Source organism: Pseudophryne corroboree, chromosome 4 (genome assembly GCF_028390025.1).
Source record: "Pseudophryne corroboree isolate aPseCor3 chromosome 4, aPseCor3.hap2, whole genome shotgun sequence".
Classification (NCBI taxonomy): domain Eukaryota; kingdom Metazoa; phylum Chordata; class Amphibia; order Anura; family Myobatrachidae; genus Pseudophryne; species Pseudophryne corroboree.
The window spans coordinates 899,618,680-899,641,688 of record NC_086447.1 but is presented as its reverse complement, the minus strand read 5'-3'; the positions used below and the strand labels follow the sequence as shown (position 1 = coordinate 899,641,688).

The window sequence follows — 23,009 nt, the reverse complement described above, 5'->3', positions numbered from 1 at the left end:
GTGCTCTCTACCTGGTGCAATGTTCTCAGTGCTCTCTACCTGGTGCAATGTGTCTCAGTGCTCTACCTGGTGCAATGTGTCTCAGTGCTTTCTACTGGTGCAGGGTGTCTCAGTGCTCTCTACCTGGTGCAATGTGTCTCAGTGCTCTCTACCTGGTGCAGTGTCTCAGTGCTCTCTACCTGGTGCAATGTGTCTCAGTGCTCTCTACCTGGTGCAATGTGTCTCAGTGCTCTCTACCTGGTGCAATGTGTCTCAGTGCTCTCTACCTGGTGCAATGTGTCTCAGTGCTCTCTACCTGGTGCAATGTGTCTCAGTGCTCTCTACCTGGTGCAATGTGTCTCAGTGCTCTCTACCTGGTGCAATGTGTCTCAGTGCTCTCTACCTGGTGCAGTGTCTCAGTGCTCTCTACCTGGTGCAATGTGTCTCAGTGCTCTCTACCTGGTGCAATGTGTCTCAGTGCTCTCTACCTAGTGCAATGTTTCTCAGTGCTCTCTACCTGGTGCAATGTGTCTCAGTGCTCTCTACCTGGTGCAATGTGTCTCAGTGCTCTCTACCTGGTGCAATGTGTCTCAGTGCTCTCTACCTGGTGCAATGTGTCTCAGTGCTCTCTACCTGGTGCAATGTGTCTCAGTGCTCTCTACCTGGTGCAATGTGTCTCAGTGCTCTCTACCTGGTGCAATGTGTCTCAGTGCTCTCTACCTGGTGCAATGTGTCTCAGTGCTCTCTACCTGGTGCAAGTGTCTCAGTGCTCTCTACCTGGTGCAATGTGTCTCAGTGCTCTCTACCTGGTGCAGTGTGTCTCAGTGCTCTCTACCTGGTGCAATGTGTCTCAGTGCTTTCTACCTGGTGCAGTGTGTCTCAGTGCTTTCTACCTGGTGCAGTGTGTCTCAATGCTCTCTATCTGGTGCAGTGTGTCTCAGTGCTCTCTACCTGGTGCAGTGTGTCTCAGTGCTTTCTACCTGGTGCAGTGTGTCTCAGTTCTCTCTACCTGGTGCAATGTGTCGGTCTCTACCTGGTGCAATGTTTCTCAGTGCTCTCTACCTGGTGCAATGTGTCTCAGTGCTCTACCTGGTGCAATGTGTCTCAGTGCTTTCTACCTGGTGCAGTGTGTCTCAGTGCTCTCTACCTGGTGCAATGTGTCTCAGTGCTCTCTACCTGGTGCAGTGTCTCAGTGCTCTCTACCTGGTGCAGTGTCTCAGTGCTCTCTACCTGGTGCAATGTGTCTCAGTGCTCTCTACCTGGTGCAATGTGTCTCAGTGCTCTCTACCTGGTGCAGTGTCTCAGTGCTCTCTACCTGGTGCAATGTGTCTCAGTGCTCTCTACCTGGTGCAGTGTGTCTCAGTGCTCTCTACCTGGTGCAGTGTGTCTCAGTTCTCTCTACCTGGTGCAGTGTGTCTCAGTACTCTCAACCTGGTGCAATGTGTCTCAGTGCTTTCTACCTGGTGCAGTGTGTCTCAGTGCTCTCTACTTGGGGCAGTGTGTCTCAGTGCTCTCTACCTGGTGCAGTGTCTCAGTGCTCTCTACCTGGTGCAGTGTGTCTCAGTTCTCTCTACCTGGTGCAGTGTGTCTCAGTTCTCTCTACCTGGTGCAATGTGTCTCAGTGCTCTCTACCCGGTGCAATGTTTCTCAGTGCTCTCTACCTGATGCAGTGTGTCTCAGTGCTCTCTACCTGGTGCAATGTGTCTCAGTGCTCTCTACCTGGTGCAATGTTTCTCGGTGCTCTCTACCTGGTGCAATGTTTCTCAGTGCTCTCTACCTGGTGCAATGTTTCTCTGTGCTCTCTACCTGGTTGCAGTGTGTCTCAGTGCTCTCTACCTGGTGCAATGTGTCTCAGTTCTCTCTTTCTGGTGCAATGTGTCTCAGTGCTCTCTACCTGGTGCAATGTTTCTCAGTGCTCTCTACCTGATGCAATGTTTCTCGGTGCTCTCTACCTGGTGCAATGTGTCTCAGTGCTCTCTACCTGGTGCAATGTTTCTCGGTGCTCTCTACCTGGTGCAATGTTTCTCAGTGCTCTCTACCTGATGCAATGTTTCTCGGTGCTCTCTACCTGGTGTTTCTCGGTGCTCTCTACCTGGTGCAATGTTTCTCAGTGCTCTCTACCTGATGCAATGTCCTCTCGGTGCTCTCTACCTGGTGCAATGTTTCTCAGTGCTCTCTACCTGATGCAATGTTTCTCGGTGCTCTCTACCTGGTGTTTCTCGGTGCTCTCTACCTGGTGCAATGTTTCTCAGTGCTCTCTACCTGATGCAATGTTTCTCAGTGCTCTCTACCTGGTGCAATGTGTTTCAGTGCTCTCTACCTTGTGCAATGTTTCTCGGTGCTCTCTACCTGGTGCAAAGTTTCTCAGTGCTCTCTACCTGGTGCAATGTTTCTCAGTGCTCTCTACCTGGTGCAATGTGTCTCAGTGCTCTCTACCTGGTGCAACGTTTCTCGGTGCTCTCTACCTGGTGCAATGTTTCTCAGTGCTCTCTACCTGGTGCAATGTTTCTCGGTGCTCTCTACCTGGTGCAATGTTTCTCGGTGCTCTCTACCTGGTGCAATGTTTCTCGGTGCTCTCTATCTGGTGCAAAGTTTCTCAGTGCTCTCTACCTGGTGCAATGTGTCTCAGTGCTCTCTACCTGGTGCAATGTGTCTCAGTGCTCTCTACCTGGTGCAATGTTTCTCGGTGCTCTTACCTGGTGCAATGTTTCTCGGTGCTCTCTACCTGATGCAATGTTTCTCAGTGCTCTCTACCTGGTGCAATGTGTCTCAGTGCTCTCTACCTTGTGCAATGTGTCTCAGTGCTCTCTCCCTGGTGCAATGTGTCTCAGTGCTCTCTACCTGGTGCAGTGTGTCTCAGTGCTCTCTACCTGGTGCAATGTGTATAGGAGGTTCTACCTGGTGCAGTGTGTATTAGCTGCACTACTGTGTGAAAAACAACGCCCCTAAATTTTTGATGCGCGCCTTTGGCGCGCACTGTCCATTCTTTGGCATGTGGGAATGGGAGGGCCAAGCATTATAGTATGTACCTAATTTTGCCCTTCTAACTGAAAAATGTGCCCTCCTAAATTAAAAATGTGCCCTCCCCGTGATCAGCACCCTGCCCTAAAAAATTCCTAGAGTGAACACTATCGTAGATTGCGTAGGCAGACGGCTACCCTAAACCATACCTCCCAACATGACCCTCTCCAGGAGGGACAGAATGCTCTGCTCCTGGACTTCCCTCTTACTATATGATTGCCCTCACCTGTGCTGAAACACCTTTCTTATCCATTAACCTGTTCAACACAGGTGAGCGCAGTCATAAATGAAGAGAAAAGTCCAGAAGCAGAGCATTGTGTCCCTCCTGGAGAGGGTCATGTTGGGTGGTATGCTAAACATGCAAAAGCATCTCCGCCGTGCAATGCTTTCACACGTTTGCAGGCGGGGGGGGGGGGGTGCAGGATCTGGCATGCGGGCAGGCTTGCACTGTGCTGGGCGTCCCCCCGCGTGTCAGGGTAATGGATCGTGGATTGCGGTTAGGCCTGCTATTATATGTACGAGAGTCAGAAGCAAGCACCGCCTTTACATATAACTGGAGGATAAATATAGGATTCCCCCTTCTTGATATTTAGCTATAAGAGGTAATCCCCCCTATACATACATCGATATATTCTTTCATGTGAATCCTTTGTGTGGGATTCCTCTTCATTCTGTCACCACGTCACTATACATATCCCATACAGCCATTCAGTAGTTGGGGCTCCAGTGCAAGGGCTGCTGGTATGATACACATGAAACATGGGCACCTTAAGACTATGGACTTATCCAATCATTGCAGCAACTGTCCTATGAGATCCTATTAGCTGCTCTTGTCCACACTGCCAATAGGATTTCTATGACCTCTACAGCAGGGATCTAGTCCTAAGATGTCCATACGCTTTGCACAACTGCGGAGCGTTGGGGTCAGAGGTAAATACACATACGTGGTTAAATCTGAAACTCATCATTAGCACTGTTGAATGACGACCACGTACATCGCAGACGTGATCATTATCCGGTCGTACAGTAAGTGACGTCCGTACCGAGCAATATCTGATGGCGCCCAATCAGACGCTGATTAGTATCCGTGCTCTTTGTGGGCTCATATACACTACAAACTGTGGTCAATTAGGTCAAAACCAATCTAATTGCCCATTAAAAGCTCCGTGCACCAGCAATAGTAGATAAGAATAATTATACTTCACTTGCACTGCTTATTTAGCCACTGTAATAGGCCCTACACACTGGGCGATAATACTCCAAGATATGAACGATCTTGTTCATTAATGAATGAGATACCGTTCATATCTTTGAGTGTGGAGGCTCCAGCGATGAACGATGCGCGGCCCCGCGCTCGTTCATCGTTGGTGCCCCGTCGCCTGTGCATGCAGGCCAATATGGACGATCTCGTCCATATTTGCCTGCACTTCTATGGAGCCGGGTGACGAGGGGAGTAAAGGAACTTCACTCCCCCCATCACTGCTCCCCCGCCGCCGGGTCGCCCGTCGGCAGTCTCCGCCGTCGGGCAGCTCGGCGGCGGATTGCTCAATGTGTAGGGCCCTTTGCTGCTAGATACTGCTCAGGGGCAAGCTTGTTTTGTTAAAGGGAAGTGAGATTATAGTCTACAGGTGGTAGGACTATATTCTAGGGATCACTGAACCTGTATCAGGTGTTCCATACAACTTAATCACAGTGGAGGAGATACCCCCTTGGACCATATTAAATTAAATTTCCATTTCCCGTGTTAGCGATCAGCAGTTCTATAATAGCAATTCCATACTGGTACAAGCTGCAACGGTCCCCAGACTTGTAGTTACAGATGGAGCCCTGCTCATCTATCCCTTTAATAGGAATAACTGAGCCAGGGCAGTCGGACTTAATCCCCTGCTGTAATGACTTATCCCCTGCTGTATTGTTCTCTCTGTATTGTATTGCAGCTGAGAACAATAGATGAAGGGTTTATGCTAATAAGCCTTGGTGCACCATGGTGCAGCAGAGAAGCCTAGATGAGCGAGGCTCCATCTGTATGTTGCAGTTCAAAGCAATCACAATGGATGTGCCAGAGTCCCCGGTGCTTGTAATGACCCACACTGCTCTCTTCTCTATTCTCCATGTGCCAGCCGATGCCCCCTCCACCCCAAATCAGAATGGCAAATTCCCCACAGAGGTGCACAGACAGGTACCACGGAGCAAGACTCGTTTTACGGTATCTCAATAGACTCCACCCACTGAAGTTTGGCCGCAGCCACCGTGACTGGACTATTAAGGCTGCATGTGTGCTACGTACGACATGAGGAACATCTTACTTGGCTCTCTTTGCCATTTCATTCCCATCCCAGCGTGGGCTGTATGGATAGCTCTTCTGTGCCTGTGAGTACAGCTGCCCGCTGTTGGTGAAGTGATAGACGGACTGAAAGGTCAGCATAGGCTGGTCCCGGGGGAAATACAGAGGAAGGTCAACTGCAAAGACAAAGAAGGAATCACTTACAATATATAAAGGCGCCTAGCAACGGAAGAACACTTCATCTAATGTCGTCATTACACAAACAAGGACTTATATCATGTGGGCTCTTACAGAGAGCACCTATCCCTTATCCCTGTACAGAATGTGCCCAATGTACTGGAAATGATACACACAAATGGAAAGTTGCTCAGATCAATTTATTAGTCCATTGCAAGTGCTTGCAAGGGAAGAAGTAGCGCACGCAGGGAGGGGGGGTTCTGGGTACCCATAACCCCCCCCCCCCCCCCTCCCGATTGACTAAATTCTTGTTTGTAGAGACGGAGACAGCTCTGTCTCCATCTCAATACAAACCGCGATCGCGACAGCAACCGCAATCACAGCTAGTGCTGCATCAGGGAGCTCTGGACGTCAGAGTTCTCTGCACGGAAAATACCCAGAGGAGCATGGGAGCTGTTCCGCATGCTCAGCGACAACAGCTCCCTCTACGATGAATGCCAGCGAGACCACCAGTCCCCTACTCTAAGCCCAGGGTATGTGTGTGAATGTTTATAGGTATGTACAGTGTGTGTGCGTGTGGTGTGTTATGTATGTCACATATAGATATATATTATACATTTGTATACACACACACATTATATATAAGAAAATTCTATATATATAAAATATGGAAAGCCTCCAAAGTAAATCCTGCGTGTGCCTCTGGGAAGGGCTGATCTAGACAAGACAAAACACACAGAATTCCCCCAGCACACTACAATGGTCAAGTAAATGAGATCTACACCCTAAATCGTGCTTCCCAAACGAGGTCCTCAAGGCCCCCCAACAGTACAAATTTTAAGGACATCCCTGCTTAGGCACAGGTGACTAATCAGTTTGATTATACCACCTGTGCGTGTGCCAGAAGTGCCAGATAGCTAGTCCGGCCTTGGTGCTTACCATGGATATACTTAAAACCTGGTGTATTAGGGTTCCGGTGTACTCCTGCACTCCTCATATACCTTCTCAACAGAGATCTATAATAGTGACTTCTTATACCACCTTATTATAATGGACCTGATTCAGGTTAGTAAGTAAACCCCGATGGTGGGGGAACTGCGCACGTGCAGGACGAGTCCTTCGTGATTACTCGCAGTTTCCCCGTAGCCGCATGAGTGACATGCTGCAGTGTTTGTGGGCGGCTACAGGGACTGTTCTACAAATCAGGGGCTTGTCGTGTTTTGTAAGAATGTCGAGTCCAGGGTCTGCGTTTTCGGTCGCAGACTTCCCGGCCACAGCAGAGGACTTCCGACGGCCAGTGTGAGTAAGCTTCGGCATGCTCAGTTGGTCAAGGACTGCGAACATCGCAACCGATAGTGATCCGATGCTGCGATACGTTCTGCGATGCCGACAAGAGGCATCTTTTTCCGACAGACGCCTCCTGCAGCATAACCACGTTAGTTGTATGGTATTGTACAGCCACACCGTACATCTCGCTGAATCCGGCTCAACGGCAGAATCATCATCATGGTAACACTAGGGCCTCTGGCAGATCACTTAAATCATAAATTGCTTGATAACAATAATGAATTGATTGTGATAATTGCGAGATCAATTTTACTTTGTTTTTATCATTTTTATTTTATTAGAAATGTTTCAATAGTTTCAACGATCATTTTTATTATAGTGTTATAACAGTTAAGTGCAGAATTGTGAATATTAATACACCAATGTTTTGACACTTCCTCAGTCTAACATGGAAAAGAAAGGCACACATGGAATAGATAACAGATTGCACTACTTGCTTTTTCTTTTATATAGTGTGAGGAGATCAGGGTAGGAGTGCCCTTTTCTGGATTAGATGGGCACCACTAAACACACAGCAGCCAGGAAAACAGCACACCAGTCCAGGATTTTTGTGCAATCTAGATGTGGCAAGTGTTTTGTGCAGTAGGACCTAATGCCCTTAACACAAACACAGGCATATGCACACTACTTAAAGTTAGTAAATGACAGTGTGTCATAACAGGCCAGCTGCCTGTTTCCCCAGGTAGTGAGATCCTGAGCAAAGTCCTGACCCAGCTAATATCAGCCTCTTACATATGCAGATACTAATTAGCCTGGTCTCAGGCTTAAGGATTAAAAGAGCCGAAATGGGCCTCATGGATGGAGCCCTCTCTTCACTCTCACATCCACAGCCCCAGGATCCATTTTAGCTTTTACTAAAAGCCTAAACTCTAATCAAGTCTGTTTAGACAATATGGGGTATATTCAATTGAAGTCGACAGCTGCCGTCTGTCGAAAAGACGGCAGTTTCCGGCTTTTTTATGTCGGAAGGGGTTCCGACCTATTCAATCTAGCCCAAAATTATTCGACAAGTACGTGGATCGGTGGAATAGCTGCCGATCCACGTGCTTGTGTCGAAAACGGGGCCAAAACCGACAGGTTTTGGCCCCCTTTTTGACCATCTCAATTCGACTTTAAAAAAAGTCGAAGTGAGATGCGGGAGCAGAGACCAGGAGAGCCGCAGGCAGACGGGGGAGAGCAGCGCCGAGGGATGTCACAGCCGCCGCTCACAGCAACGTCCACTCAGCTCCAGCAAGCGAGACCTTGCTTGCTGGAGCCGGGTGGACGCTGCCGTGAGCGGCGGCTGTGATGCGGGGACGGGGAGAGGCAGAGACGGGGGGGGGGGGGGGGGGGGGGGTGGAGACGGGGGAGAGCCGCGCTACAGCAGCGGCTATATAGTCACTGCTGTAGCACTGCTCTCCCCCGTCTACCTGCGGTTCTCCCCCGTCTCAGCTCCCGCATCTCAATTCGACTTTTTTAAAAGTCGAATTGAGATGACATTGAATTGCCCAGGTCGGAATGGATGTCGGAATGGATCCCACTTCAATTGAATATACCCCTATGTTAGACAAAGTTGTGAAACAGAAAAATACAGAGGGCCCTATTCAGGATCGGGAGCCGAGACCGTGGACAATTAAACACCAGAGCAATTCAGTATTGCTCTGGTGAAGGGACAGCCGCACCAAAAAGCAGTGCATCTCCGTGATCCCTGACACTGCGTCAGTGTTACATAGCTCTGCTGTGACAGCCAGCTGCTCATGGACTTAGGTCCTTCTTCGCAAGTCCAGACCTCCTTCCCATAGCAATGATTGGGGCTCCAGCAATCAACGCTGAATACTAGGTGGGCCTGCATGTGTATCAGCCCCATTAAGGATGATGAATAGGCTCCAAAGAGAGTTATTAAATTGATTTGAGATAAATCTCAGATAGATAGATAGATAGATAGATAGATAGAAGCCATGGGTTTATCTGTAGCTGCTAGATGTGAGAGGCTGTACTATGGGGGTCATTCCGACCCGATTGCCCGCTGCAGTTTGTCGCAGCGCAGCGATCGAGTCGGAACTGTGCATGCGCCGGTGACGCAGTGCGCCGGCGCATGGCAGTCGTCATTACCTAGCGATCACCTCTGAGACAGAGGCGGACGCTGGGCGAGAGGGGCTAAGACGCTGTTTAGGGGGCGTGGTCGGACCGTTGGGGGGGCGGGCCGCGGCGGCTCCGTGACGCCTCACGCAGCCGCTGCGGCCAGCGGCAGCGTAGAACAACTCCCGGCCAGCCGCAGGAGCTGCGCTGGCTGGGAGTTACTCCAAAAATACAAAAGCATCTCCGCTGTGCGATGCTTTTGTATTTGTGCGGGGGGAAGGGGGGCGGCACTGGCATGCGGGGCGGACTAGCAACTCGGAATGACCCCCTATGTGAGAGACTTTACACTAAATCCATAGGAAACTGCAGGCATCTCAGTCATAAGAATGCTCTTACAGCCTGGATGCACAGGAATAACGAGCGCCGTTATCATAAACATAATTGTCTGGCACAGTCATGCCTGGAATCCAGACAGAGGGGAAGTCACCTGAAGTTACCCAGATATATGAACTGGAGCAGCATAGCACGGATACATACCATACAGAACATTTTATACTAAACTGTTTACAATACCAGCTCGGAGTAGAAAAAACACATTTCAGCAGAGCAGCGAGGAGGGATGGAGGGATGGGGTGTTCCCAGGTCACTGCTGGGAAAGCTTCATTCTAGAACCACTCAAGGTTAAGAGAGGACAATTATTGAAAGGAAAGAAACACTGTGTTCTTTGGTGGAAGAAAAATACATAAAAAAAAAAAAAAGATAACGTGGAACTGATTAATTTAAATAATAAAGTAATCACCTCCATATTTCCAAATATGAGAACAGTAATCAAATTGAAGTAATTACTTTCGGATGACTGTATATAGAGGGCTCAGTGTTTTGCAGAACCATTCTCAGTGGCTGCAATCACGGAGCACCTGCCACTTACACAGCGGGACAATACATCCTATCGATTCATCATCAGAGGCCTGAGGCTTCACCATACAGCAGGCGCCTCATGCCTCAGTAATAGAATTAATTCTTTTGATATAAGATGCATTCTTGGTCTATGAAAATGTTGCCTCATGAACATAGGTCATGAAGTGCCTCTGTGAGGTTCCCGGTGAATGGATTGGCTGTAATCTCATAGGACTATTGGTCAAACCCACAATATACTGGTAACAACAGAGAAGCGAGGTACTTTTCTGGTTGGGGCACTAATCCACCAAATGTAAATAGGTTACTACAAGGTAAAACTTAAGTTTTAATGATATTATTACAAATTGGGGCATTTTTGACAAATAGATGGGATCTGTTCAGCATACCGGTAGCTGGAATCCAGATACTGGCCAGAAGACAGACGCTGGGATCCCGACGTGGATCACAATGCCAGGTTCAGGCTGCGGGGGGGTTTAGGCTCTGGGGGATGGGGCAGGGTTAGGCTGCGGGGAAGGGAGGGTTAGGCATTAATGTGGGAGTGTTAGGGTTAGGCTGTGGGGTGAGGGTTAGGCTGTGGGTGATGGGTTGAGGGTTAGGGTTAGGCTGTGGGGGAGGGTTAGGCTGTGGGTGATGGGGGGAGGGTTAGGCTGCGGAAAGGAAGGGTTACGTTTAGGTAGTAAGGGTTAGGCATTAAGGTGGGAGGGTAAGGCTATGGGTGATAGAGTTAGTGTTAGGCTGTGGGGTAAGGGCTAGGGTTAGTCTGTGGGTGATGATGGGGGAGGGTTAGGCTGTGGGGGAGGATTAGGCTGTGGGTGATAGGGTTAGGCTGTGGGGTAAGGGTTAGGGTTAGTCTGTGGGTGATGGGGGAGGGTTAGGCTGTGGGTGATGGGGGAGGGTTAGGTTGCGGAAAGGAAGGGTTACGTTTAGGCAGTAAGGGTTAGGCATTAAGGTGGGAGGGTAAGGCTATGGGTGATAGGGTTAGGGTTAGGCTGTGGGGTAAGGGTTAGGGTTAGTCTGTGGGTGATGGGGGAGGGTTAGGCTGTGGGGGAGGGTTAGGCTGTGGGTGATGGGGGAGGGTTAGGTTGTGGAAAGGAAGGGTTACGTTTAGGCAGTAAGGGTAGGCATTAAGGTGGGAGGGTAAGGCTATGGGTGATAGGGTTAGGCTGTGGGGTAAGGGTTAGGGTTAGTCTGTGGGTGATGGGGGAGGGTTAGGCTGTGGGGGAGGATTAGGCTGTGGGTGATGGGGGAGGGTTAGGTTGCGGAAAGGAAGGGTTACGTTTAGGCAGTAAGGGTTAGGCATTAAGGTGGGAGGGTAAGGCTATGGGTGTTAGGGTTAGGCTGTGGGGTAAGGGTTAGTCTGTGGGTGAGGATGGGGGAGGGTTAGGCTGTGGGGGAGGATTAGGCTGTGGGTGATAGGGTTAGGGTTAGGCTGTGGGGGTAAGGGTTAGGGTTAGTCTGTGGGTGATGGGGGAGGGCTAGGCTGTGGGGGAGGGTTAGGCTGTGGGTGATGGGGGAGGGTTAGGTTGCGGAAAGGAAGGGTTACGTTTAGGCAGTAAGGGTTAGGCATTAAGGTGGGAGGGTAAGGCTATGGGTGATAGGGTTAGGGTTAGGCTGTGGGGTAAGGGTTAGGGTTAGTCTGTGGGTGATGGGGGAGGGTTAGGCTGTGGGGGAGGATTAGGCTGTGGGTGATGGGGGGAGGGTTAGGCTGCGGAAAGGAAGGGTTACGTTTAGGCAGTAAGGGTTAGGCATTAAGGTGGGAGGGTAAGGCTATGGGGGATGGGGTTAGGGTTAGGCTGCGGGGAGGGAAGGTTAGGTACCACAGGGGAGGGGGTTAGGGTCAGGTCATTGGAAGGGGAGGTTAGGGAAGTAGGGGGTTAGGGTTAGAATACTTACCTAAGAGGTGTCGGGATGCCACTGTCGGTATTCTGAGCGCCAGCATCCCAAGCGCCGGGATCCCGATACCATCCCCAGTTAGACAACATAGAACACGTACATAGAAAGGTAACAAACTCTTATTTGCAGGGTCTCAACGTACAGCTATGTTAAAGCACGTTATATAGGCCAGAGCAGTGCTGACAAATAATGCACTGATATTGGCCCAAGGTATTTTCCCAAGGGTGGTATTCAGTATGCTGACTGTTGGGTTCCCGGTGCTCAGTATACCGGCACCGGAATACCGGCAACTATTCACCCTCTTGGGGGTCCACGACCCCCCTAAAGGGAGAATAAATAGCGCACCGTGCCCACAGCTATGTGAGCGCAGCGAGCCCGCAAGGGGCTCATTTGTGCTCGCCCAACTGTCGGGATCCCATACTACACCCTTTTCCCGAGATATGGGGTAAATTACATTGCATTCCCATATCTTCTCCTAAGATACAGTGCAATGTGTCCCATATCACGGTAAAACACCTTGGGTCCTGATGTGTATTGGTCCAGCCTGGAGGTGACCATCAGATTACCTGCGTCCCCTGTTTGAGTAGCGTTGGGGTGGTACTCACTACTTTATCTGAAAGTTAACAACTGTTGGCATAGCTGTCTTGTGTTACTAGGCTCCTTCTGTGTAGGAGAATACCAGTGTAAATAGTTACAGGGTTCAGCCTCTATAAACAGATAAGGAAATCTCTACACATAGGATTACATGATATTTATTGGGCACCTACTTCAACTTCCTAGGGAAAATCAGCTCTCTGTCTGGCACATGGACAGGAATTGCAGCACGTATGCATGGCAGGTTCTAGGTGTTATCATGAGGGTCACGAGTCTGACTGGTGATTTAAACACAAGTTATGGACGTGAGATAGTGGGCTGATGACACAGACTTCAGCTGGACAGCCTTGAGATGAAGATGCAGAGACGTCAGCTGTATTCCGAGGCCTTGAGGCGGCTTCTGGACAAGCAGCTATTTCATGCTTAATGCGGAGAGATAATGAGACCATTTAATGCATGGGCGCATATTACAGTCCGCAATTAACACTAGACTTATTAAAAGATTTTCCAGTCTAACTTTGCGTTAAATGAGCTCAGAAGGTGAAATTGATGTTAGAGCTGTATTCACACCTTGATATGGTGTATCAGTCGCCCACGCTATGTACTATATAGGCTGACACTATGGGGGTAATTCAGACCTGATCGCTCACTAGCTGTTTTTTGCAGTCCTGCGTTCGCATAGTCGCCGCCCACCGGGGAGTGTATTTTAGCTGTGCAAGTGTGCGAGCGGTACAAAAAGATCTTGTGCAGTTTCTGAGTTGCCCAGAACTTACTCAGCCGCTGCGATTACTTCAGCCTGTCCGGGGCCGGAATTGACGTCAGACACCCGCCCTGCAAACGCTTGGACACGCCTGTGTTTTTCCAACCACTCCGAGAAAACGGTCAGTTGACACCCATAAATGCCCTCTTCCTGTCAATCTCCTTGCGATCGGCTGTGCGAATGGATTCTCCGTAAAACTCATTGCACAGCAACGATCCACTTTGTACCCGTGTGACGCGCCTGCACATTGCGGTGTATATGCATACGCAGTTCTGACCTGATCTCAGCGCTGCAAAAAACGCTAGCGAGCGATCAGGTCTGAATTACCCCTTATGTCCAGGAGAAATCGCATTGCGCAATGCTGAGACTGTGACATACTTTCCTCACGTCTTCCTACCCTTACCAACCATGCACTGACCCCAGGCTCTTACTGCCTGCTCTCTTAGGGGGACATTTACTAAGCAGTGATAAGAGTGGAGAAGGGAGCCACTGGAGAAGTGCCCATGGCAACCAATCAGCACTGAAGTAACATCTATAATTTGCATACTATAAAATTATACACAGCTGCTGATTGGTTGATGGGGCAACTTCTCCACTGGCTCACTTCTCCGCTCTTATCACTGTTTAGTAAATGTCCCCCTTAATCTCCACCCACAGTGCCTCTCGCCCTGCTTGTTGCACCCAGGCTATTGGGCACAGGATTGTTACATGCTGGCGTGCACCCTGTCTTCTCTCCATCCCTCCTCTCCCCTCCCCACTCTGTACTATGCAACTTGCTCATCCTATAATTTGCAGGGGTTCTGCTGCTCACCCATTGTACAGCGCAGTGGATATCTTGCTGCACCTTATAAAACAATGATAATATAAATACTAGCCAATATACAGTTTCACCAATCCCTCTCTTTTAGGAAATGTGACGCCTTTCTTTGCCGAGCAAATTAGTGCGATTTAATGTAACTAATCCCATTGGTTACTAATTTCCAAATCAGAGGCATGATGTAAAGGGGATTTAAATAGCCAATGGCAGCTTGTTGATGCAAACGTCTTCAGTTTTATCAGCATTTGGCCAGGGCAGTATTGTACTGGTATTATTGGGATCAATCCGAAATCCCGCCAGACGGGATCCTGGTGGTCGGAATACCGTCACCGGGATCCCGACTGCCACAATCCCGACAGGGGGGCGAGCGCAACGCAGCCCCTTGCGGGCTCGCTGCGCTCGGCACGCTAATTTATTCTCCCTCTATGGGTGTCGTGGACACCCACAGAGGGAGAATATGTCGGGATTGTGCCGGTCGGGATCCCGGGATCGGTATTTCAACCGCCGGGATTCCGTCCGGCGGGATCTTGACCGCATCCCGTATTATTGTTATATAGATATATCATGCAAGGGTCTGGAGACTCCTCTTCAGAGTCCAGCTAAGGCATTCACCCAGGGGACTGAGGGGTATATTCATGAAGCAGTGATAAGTGTGGAGAAGTGAGCCAGTGGAGAAGTTGCCCATGGCAGCCAATAAGCACTGAAGTAACATTTATAATTTGCATACTATAAAATTATACGGAGCAGCAGATTGGTTGCCATGGGCAACTTCTCCACTGGCTCACTTCTCCTTTCTTTTCGCTGCTTCATGAATAGACCCCTAAATCTGCAGATCACACTGAGATGGCAGGAAGGTGGGAGGCTCAGGGCCACATCATCTCCCCTTTATCTGGAGGATACTCCATGTAAGGGTTAACTAAAAAGAATGGCCAGGGGATAAAAACATTGTGCAACACAAGAAAGTGCTCAGTACCTTATCGATCACCATAAGGCAAGTTATTTGGGCACCTCTGGCTCCCCCAAAATCCAGATACTTTTTAACCTATAAAGTCAATGTTTTTTTTTCCAGATCTGACTCTTAAGGTGGGTACACATTAGGCGATGTGCTCCATGAGCGACATCGCCTAGTGTGTCTCCTCCCGGCCTGGGCCACCCGACGGCGGGCATACACACTGTGCAATATCGCACAGTGACGTCATGCCGCGGCTAGGCTGTACATCGGCCGTTGTCAGCTGCATAAACACTGTCTCAGGAGGTGGAAAATGAGCGATATTGTTTACTATATCGCTGTGGGGTGTATTCAATAGCTGTTGGCAGCTACCGTCTTGTCAGAAAGACGGCAGCTTCCGACAGGTTTAGTTCGGAAGGGGTTCCAACCTATTCAATAGGGGGCCGCTTTTCCTGACAAGTCAGAAACTCCCGACTTGTTGGAAAGGTGTCGGAATTGATCCACGTGCATTGTTTAAAGCGCGGCAAAACAAGACAGGTTTTAGACCCGTTTCCGACAATACCAATCCGACTTTTAAAAAAGTCGGGTTGCCATTGTCGAACAACAGCCAAAACCTGTTGAGTTTTTAAAAAAAAGTCTCCAGGTGTGGGGGACATGGCGGAGCTGATCCCCGAGCGCTCGGATACCTGCGCTGGCGGTCCGGCTGACCAGGGAGATCGGGGCCGGCGCCTGGCTCAGGAGCTGCGGCATCAGGTAGCGGCTGCATCCCGGAGCTCCCGTCCGCACTCTGTGACCGCGGCAGAAGGTGACATCATCCTCACCCCCCTCCCTTCAACTTTCCTGGGCGGCTCTGTGATGGATCCTGCTGAAGTCTCTGCGGGTGACCAGACTGAGGCGGCGGAGGTAGCCCCCCCACACCTTCCCCCCAGACTGCAAAGCTCCGGCCAGAGCAAGAGGTAAATAAAAAAATTAAATAAAGTCAGATTGGCATTGTCAGTGAGCGGCCACTCACTGAATTGGGCTTGTCGGATCAATTCCAACAAATGCATGTCAGAATGGATCCGACTCATAGTGTGTATGCACCTTTACTTATGACTAGCTCACTACAATATTGGTTATAGAAACTGACCCTCCAGCGTTCCATATAAAGTCGGATCTCATTGACTCACTGTTACAATATCCTGACATATTTTCTCTTTGTTCACTTTCCCATCCTCCTGACCTCAGGCCAACATTGCTGTGTGACCTTGCCATAAAGCCCACCGAGAACCTTTGCATTCTGGTGGACCATTGTGCATACCTCCCAACTAACCCAATTTTCCTTGGAACAGTCCAGTTATTCTGGGATTGTCCCACTGTCCCACCCACAGGCCACAGTGTCCTGTGGTGGTGGTTGGGGGGAGAGTTGGAAGGCCCCTTGTCACTCATTGATTTGCTTAGCAGAGCAGCAGTTAATAGACATTGTACCGCATGCGCACAGCGTCTATTCACTGGAAGAGAGGGGCTGGGGACATGGGCAGCAGATCACCGAGCGCTGAGCATGCCCCCATAGTGACGAAAACGGGAGGCGTGGCTTGCGATGTCGGCATTCCCGCAAAGCCACAGTTCCCCTGATTAGAAATTACAATAAATTGGAAGGTATGCATTATGCAATAGACAGCACCTATCCTTGTGTATCAATGCTTATTACTGTATAGATTGTAAGCTTGCGAGCAGGGCCCTCCTACCTCTATGTCTGTCTGTTATTACCCAGTCTTTTTTTTATCACTGTTGTTTCCAAATGGAAAGCGCAACAGAATATGCTGCGCTATATAAGAAACTGTTAATAAATAAATGAGTGGCTGGAAGTGCAGAACTCTTTATCGCTTGACACTGCGGCAGGGCCGGGTCAGTAGAGCAAAGCTAGCATAAGCCCCTACCAGGGAGGGATCACACCCCCTGGCCGGAAAACGTGTTCTGTGCACTCAGTCATGTGCAACAATGGACGGCAGAACATCACGCTTCTGTATCCAATTTCTGCTCATGTCTAAAGAGTAGCGAACGCTGATATCCTGTAGTATTTAGTTCCACGTGGACTAGTAGGGACCAGGAAATACTGATGAGCTACAAGGAGAAAACATCTCTGTTCAAGAGAAAAATAATATGAGCAGTAGCGGGAAGAGGCTGTGATTACTTACTGTAATGCCAGCCACATCTGGAGAGCAGATGATGGACACATAAGTGACCTAGGAGTGACCAGCCACCCCCAATGTCTTCTGTCTCATACCCCAAACATCAATGTCTGCATTTATCCAGCACTGAGTTACGGAGTATGAGGCATGGATACATTTATTTCTGCTGTAGAAAGTGTAGGAATACAGACACCGCTCACAGCCAGGGAGTACATAAAGCCAGTACTAACAGAAGGAAAACACTACCGCTACGGCTTAAGGGGCCCATACAAAATAAGATTCACCAATTCTTCAGTTTTTCACGATTTAACGATTCTTCAATCCAGAAATATGCGCGTCAAACACTAAAGATATTTTACAGTGATTTGCGGATCATTTTCATCCAAAGATCAGATCTGCACATCATGAAACTGCTTATTCTAACAGTAAAATACTAGTAAACGGTCAGCAGTTCGTTATTGTACGCTGCCAATCTACAGTCATGATTGGTCGGTGCAATACAACCTGATTCACTGATTCTGATCACTTTATGGTGATTGGTGAACCTCATACATTGTCGAATTTTCTTTACACAATCATATGCAAAACATTGCTCTAACTGATTGCTGATGTATTTTGGCCCCATTCAGTGTCAGACTGGGGAATGCAGTGGTAAAGGCCCATGTTTAGGGGTGTGGTCAGTCTGCAGAGGGGGTGTGGTCTGCCACTTCATTGGTCTGTCTAACCATTAGAGAGTGCAACATCTGGGCCCCTTCATAAATATATACAGTAAATTCAGCTGCTGCACGCATGATAATGTACCAGATTAATAATAGGATTTTAATACCTACCGGTAAATCCTTTTCTCCTAGTCCGTAGAGGATGCTGGGGACTCCAAAAGGACCATGGGGTATAGACAGGATCCGCAGGAGACATGGGCACACTATAAGACTTTGAATGGGTGTGAACTGGCTCCTCCCTCTATGCCCCTCCTCCAGACCTCAGTTATAGGAACTGTGCCCAGGGAGACGGACATTTCGAGGAAAAGGATTTTTGTTAACCAAGGGTGAGAAACACACCAGCCCACACCACAACACACCGTACAACATGGCTTTTAAGCAATACCAGTTAACAGCATGAACTAAAAACAGCAACAAGCTGAACATAACCGATACACAACCTCCGTGTAACCGAAGCAATAACTATCAATACTACTGCAAAAACAGTCCGCACAGGGACGGGCGCCCAGCGACCAGCCCACACCAATCATACCATACAACCTGGAATATACGCAACCAGTTAACAGTATGAACAAAAACAGTATCAGTCAAAGACCGATTCCAACTGTAACCTAACCCTTATGTAAGCAACAACTATATACAAGTCTTGCAGATTTAGTCCGCACTGGGACGGGCGCCCAGCATCCTCTACGGACTAGGAGAAAAGGATTTACCGGTAGGTATTAAAATCCTATTTTCTCTTACGTCCTAGAGGATGCTGGGGACTCCAAAAGGACCATGGGGTCTATACCAAAGCTCCAGACCGGGCGGGAGAGTGCGGACGACTCTGCAGCACTGATTGAGCAAACATGAGGTCCTCATCAGCCAGGGTATCAAACTTGTAGAACTTAGCAAAAGTGTTTGAACCCGACCAAGTACCTGCTCGGCAAAGTTGAAGCACCAAGACTTCTCGGTCAGCCGCCCAAGATGAGCCCACCTTCCTAGTAGAATGGGCTTTCACTGACTTCGGCAACGGCAATCCAGCCGTAGAATGAGCATGCCGAATCGTATTACAGATCCAGCGGGCAATAGTCTGCTTGGAAGCAGGAGCCCCAATTTTATTGGGAGCATATAGGGCAAACAGAGCCTCCGATTTCCTAATTTGAGCCGTTCTGGCAACATAAATTTTCAAAGCTCTGACTACATCAAGAGATTTTGAAACAGCCAAGGTATCCGTAGCCACAGGTACCACAATAGGTTGGTTTATGTGAAACGAAGAAACCACCTTCGGCAGAAATTGTTGACGCATTCTCAATTCCGCTCTATACTCATGGAAAATCAAATAGGAGCTCTTGTGAGACAAAGCCGCCAATTCCGACACCTGTCTTGCGGACGCCAAGGCCAAAAGCATGACCACCTTCCAAGTGAGAAATCTCAACTCAACCTTTCGTAAAGGTTCAAACCAGTGAGACATAAGAAATTGCAACACCACGTCAAGATCCCACGGTGCCACGGGTGGCACAAACGGAGGATGGATGTGCAGCAATCCCTTCACGAAAGTCTGAACTTCTGGAAGGGTGGCCAATTCTTTCTGAAAGAAATGGATAAAGCCGAAATCTGCACTTTAATGGAACCTGATTTCAGGCCTGCATCCACACCTGCCTGCAAAATATGGAGGAAACGACCCAGCTGAAACTCCTCCGTAGGAGCCTTCTTGGCTTCACACCAAGACACATACTTTCTCCAAATACGGTGATAATGCTTCGCCGTGACCTCCTTTCTAGCCTTAAGGAGAGTGGGGATGACTTCCCCCGGGAATACCCTTTTGAGCTAGGATTTGGCGTTCAACTTCCATGCCGTCAAACGCAACCGCGGTAAGTCCTGGAAGACGCACGGCCCCTGCAGTAACAGATCCTATCTGAGAGGAAGAGGCCAGGGATCTTCTATGAGCAATTCCTGAAGATCCGGATACCAGGCCCTCCGTGGCCAATCTGGAACAATGAGTACCGCCTGAACCCTTGTTCTTCTTATGATCCTTATCACTTTTGGAATGAGTGGAAGTGGAGGGAACACATATATCGCCTGAAACACCCACGGAGTCACTAGGGCGTCCACTGCACTGGCTTGAGGGTACCTTGACCTGGAACAATATCTCTGAAGCTTCTTGTTGAGGCGAGACGCCATCATGTCTATTTGAGGAATTCCCCAATGACTTGTCACTTCTGCAAAAACCTCTTGATAAAGACCCCACTCTCCTGGATGGAGATTGTGTCTGCTGAGGAAATCTGCTTCCCAGTTGTCCACGCCCGGAAGGAAGACCGCTGACAGAGCGCTTACATGTTTTTCTGCCCAGCGGAGAACTTTTGTGGCCTCCGCCATTGCCCCTCTGCTCTTTGCACGTTGTCCGACTGAATCAGGACAGGTAGACCTCGAAGAAAGTGTTCCGCTTGCAGAAGGCCGTTGTAGATGGCTCTTAATTCCAGAACGTTTATGTGCAGACAAGCTTCCTGGCTTGACCATTTTCCCTGGAAATATTGTCCCTGTGTGACTGCTCCCCAGCCTCGGAGACTTGCATCCGTGGTCACCAAAACCCAATCCTGGATCCCGAACCTGCGCCCCTCTAGGAGGTGAGAACTTTGAAGCCACCACAGGAGAGATATTCTGGTCCTGAAAGATAGACTTATTTTCCGGTGCATGTGCAGGTGAGACCCGGACCACTTGTCCAACAGGTCCCACTGAAACACCTGGGCATGAAACCTGCCAAATGGAATGGCTTCGTAAACTGCAACCATCTTCCCCAGCACCCGAGTGCATTGATGGATCGACACTCTTGCCGGTTTCAGAATCTCCTTGACCATGGTCCGGATTTCCAGAGCTTTTTCCGCAGGGAGAAACACTCTCTGCAGTTCCGTGTCCAGGATCATGCCCAAGAAAGACAGCCGAGTTGTCGGAATCAACTGTGACTTTGGCAAATTTAGAATCCAACCATGTTGTTGCAGCACTGTCAGGGAGAGTGCCACGCTTCTTAGCAACTGCTCCTTTGATCTCGCCTTTATCAGGAGATCGTCCAAGTACGGGATAATTGTGACACCCTGCTTGCGTAGGAGCACCATCATTTCTGCCATTACTTTGGTGAAGATCCTCGGGGCCGTGGAAAGACCAAACGGCAATGTCTGAAATTGGTAATGACAATCCTGAACCGCAAATCTCAGGAAAGCTTGATGTGGAGGATATATTGGGACATGTAAGTAGGCATCTTTTATGTCGACTGACGCCATAAAATCCCCCCTTCCAGACTGGAGATCACTGCCCGAAGAGATTCCATCTTGAACTTGAAAGTTTTCAAATACAGATTGAGTGATTTTAGGTTCAGGATCGGTCTGACCGAGCCATCCGGCTTTGGTACAACAAATAGGCTCGAATAAAACCCTTCTCCCCGTTGAGACGGGGGTACCGTGACAATGACACGCTGTTGACACAGCTTTTGTATCGCAGCACGCACTACTTCCCTTTCTGGGATAGAAACTGGCAAGGCTGATTTGAAAAATCGGTGGGGGGGCACCTCCTGAAACTCCAGCTTGTAGCCTTGGGACACTATGTCTAACACCCAAGGATCCAGGCCCGAGTGAAACCAGACCTGACTGAAGAGTCAGAGACGCGCCCCCACCGGTACGGACTCCCGTAGAGGAGCCCCAGCGTCATGTGGTGGACTTGGCAGAAGCCGGGGAGGACTTCTGCTACTGGGAGCTTGGCACAGCAGGAGACCTTTTTCCCCGTCCTCTACCTTTAGAGGCAAGGAAGGACGACCCTCTCCCTTTTTTGTATTTATTAGGCCGAAAGGACTGCATCTGATAATGCAGCGTCTTTTTCTGTTGTGCAGGAACATAAGGAAGAAAGGATGACTTACCCACTGTAGCTGTAGACACCAGGAGAGCTTCCATAGCTTTCTTAGAGTCGGCACCAGCATTCCATTGATGAATCCACAGCGCTCTCCTGGCCGAGACTGCCATGGCATTGGCTCTTGATCCCAAGAGACCAATATCCCTTGCCACATCCTTTAGGTAAGCTGCAGCGTCCCTGATATAACCGAGAGTCAAAAGAATGCTATCCCTATCCAGGGTATCTATGTCAGATGCCAAATTATCTGCCAACTTGCCAATAGCACTACTCACCCATGCCGACGCCACGGCCGGTCTGAGCAGTGCAACTGTAGTGACATAAATGGATTTTAAGGTCGTTTCCTGCTTACGATCCGCAGGGTCCTCTAGGGCAGCAGTGTCAGGAGACGGAAGCGCCACCTTCTTGGACAGTCGTGATAGAGCTTTGTCCACATTGGGAGAGGACTCCCACTTTTCCCTGTCATCAGAGGGGAAAGGATATGCCATTAGAATTCTCTTGGGAATCTGTCACCTTTTGTCAGGAGATTCCCAAGCTTTTTCACAAAGAGTGTTCAGCTCATGAGAGTGGGGAAACGTCACCTCAGGCTATTTACCCTTATACAAACAAACCCTTGTATCAGGAACAGTAGGTACTTCTGAAATATGTAAAACGTCTTTAATTGCCACAATCATGTACTGAATACTCTTAACCAGTTTTGGATTTAAACTGGCCTCACTATAGTCGACACTGGAATCAGAGTCCGTGTCGGTATCAGTATCCGCAATCTGGGTAAATGAACGCTTTTGTGACGCTGAGGGGGCCTGTACCTGAGACAAGGCGTCCTCCATGGATTTTCTCCACGTTTGTGTCTGAGAATCAGATTTATCCAACCTTTTAGTCAATAAAGCCACATTTGTATTCAATGTACTCAACATATCCACCCAATCAGCAGTCGGCAGTGCCGACAGTCACTCCCAGCGCCTTATCTGCCCCCACTGCAACTTCCTTCGGGGAGGAGCACTCAGCCTCAGACATGTCGACACACTGTACCGACACACACACACTCACACTGGCTATAGGGGACAGACCTATAGGAAAGCCTGTTAGAGAAACACAGAGGGAGTTACCAGCTCACACCCCAGCGCCTATCCCGGTACTGAGAGCAAATACACAGTGCCCCAGACCTGTTTGCGCCGTCATTAATGGGTTAACCGCACCAATTACTGTGCTCCCCCCCCCACCCCGTTTTGCTCCCTGTTACTTGTGCAGGAGAGTGGGGGTCCGGGCCAGCGTCTCTGCTCCTGTGAAGAGAAAATGGTGCTGGTAAGCTGTGAGGGCTAAGCCACGCCCCCTCACCAGCGCGCTGTAGTCCCGCTCAAATTTTAAATATTTATACTGGCGGGGGCTAAATTTAGTGCCTAGGCACTTCTAAAATAAATATTCTGGCCAGTGCTGAACGTCAGT

General features: G+C 49.3%; 1 protein-coding gene and 1 long non-coding RNA gene across 4 annotated transcripts in view; one reads left to right on the top strand and one right to left on the bottom strand.

The window, feature by feature from the left end:
* BABAM2 (BRISC and BRCA1 A complex member 2) overlaps positions 1–23,009 on the bottom strand; it is a 462,713-nt gene that overhangs the window by 38,307 nt on the left and 401,397 nt on the right. For all 3 annotated transcript variants that reach the window (XM_063918901.1, XM_063918900.1, XM_063918902.1), the window contains one exon: positions 5,307–5,460. In XM_063918901.1, coding sequence (XP_063774971.1) covers positions 5,307–5,460 — 154 coding nt within the window. The remainder of the gene's footprint in view (positions 1–5,306; positions 5,461–23,009) is intronic.
* Positions 1–23,009, top strand: part of LOC134910638 (uncharacterized) — an 85,890-nt gene that overhangs the window by 10,780 nt on the left and 52,101 nt on the right. The gene's annotated exons all lie outside the window — the stretch shown is intronic.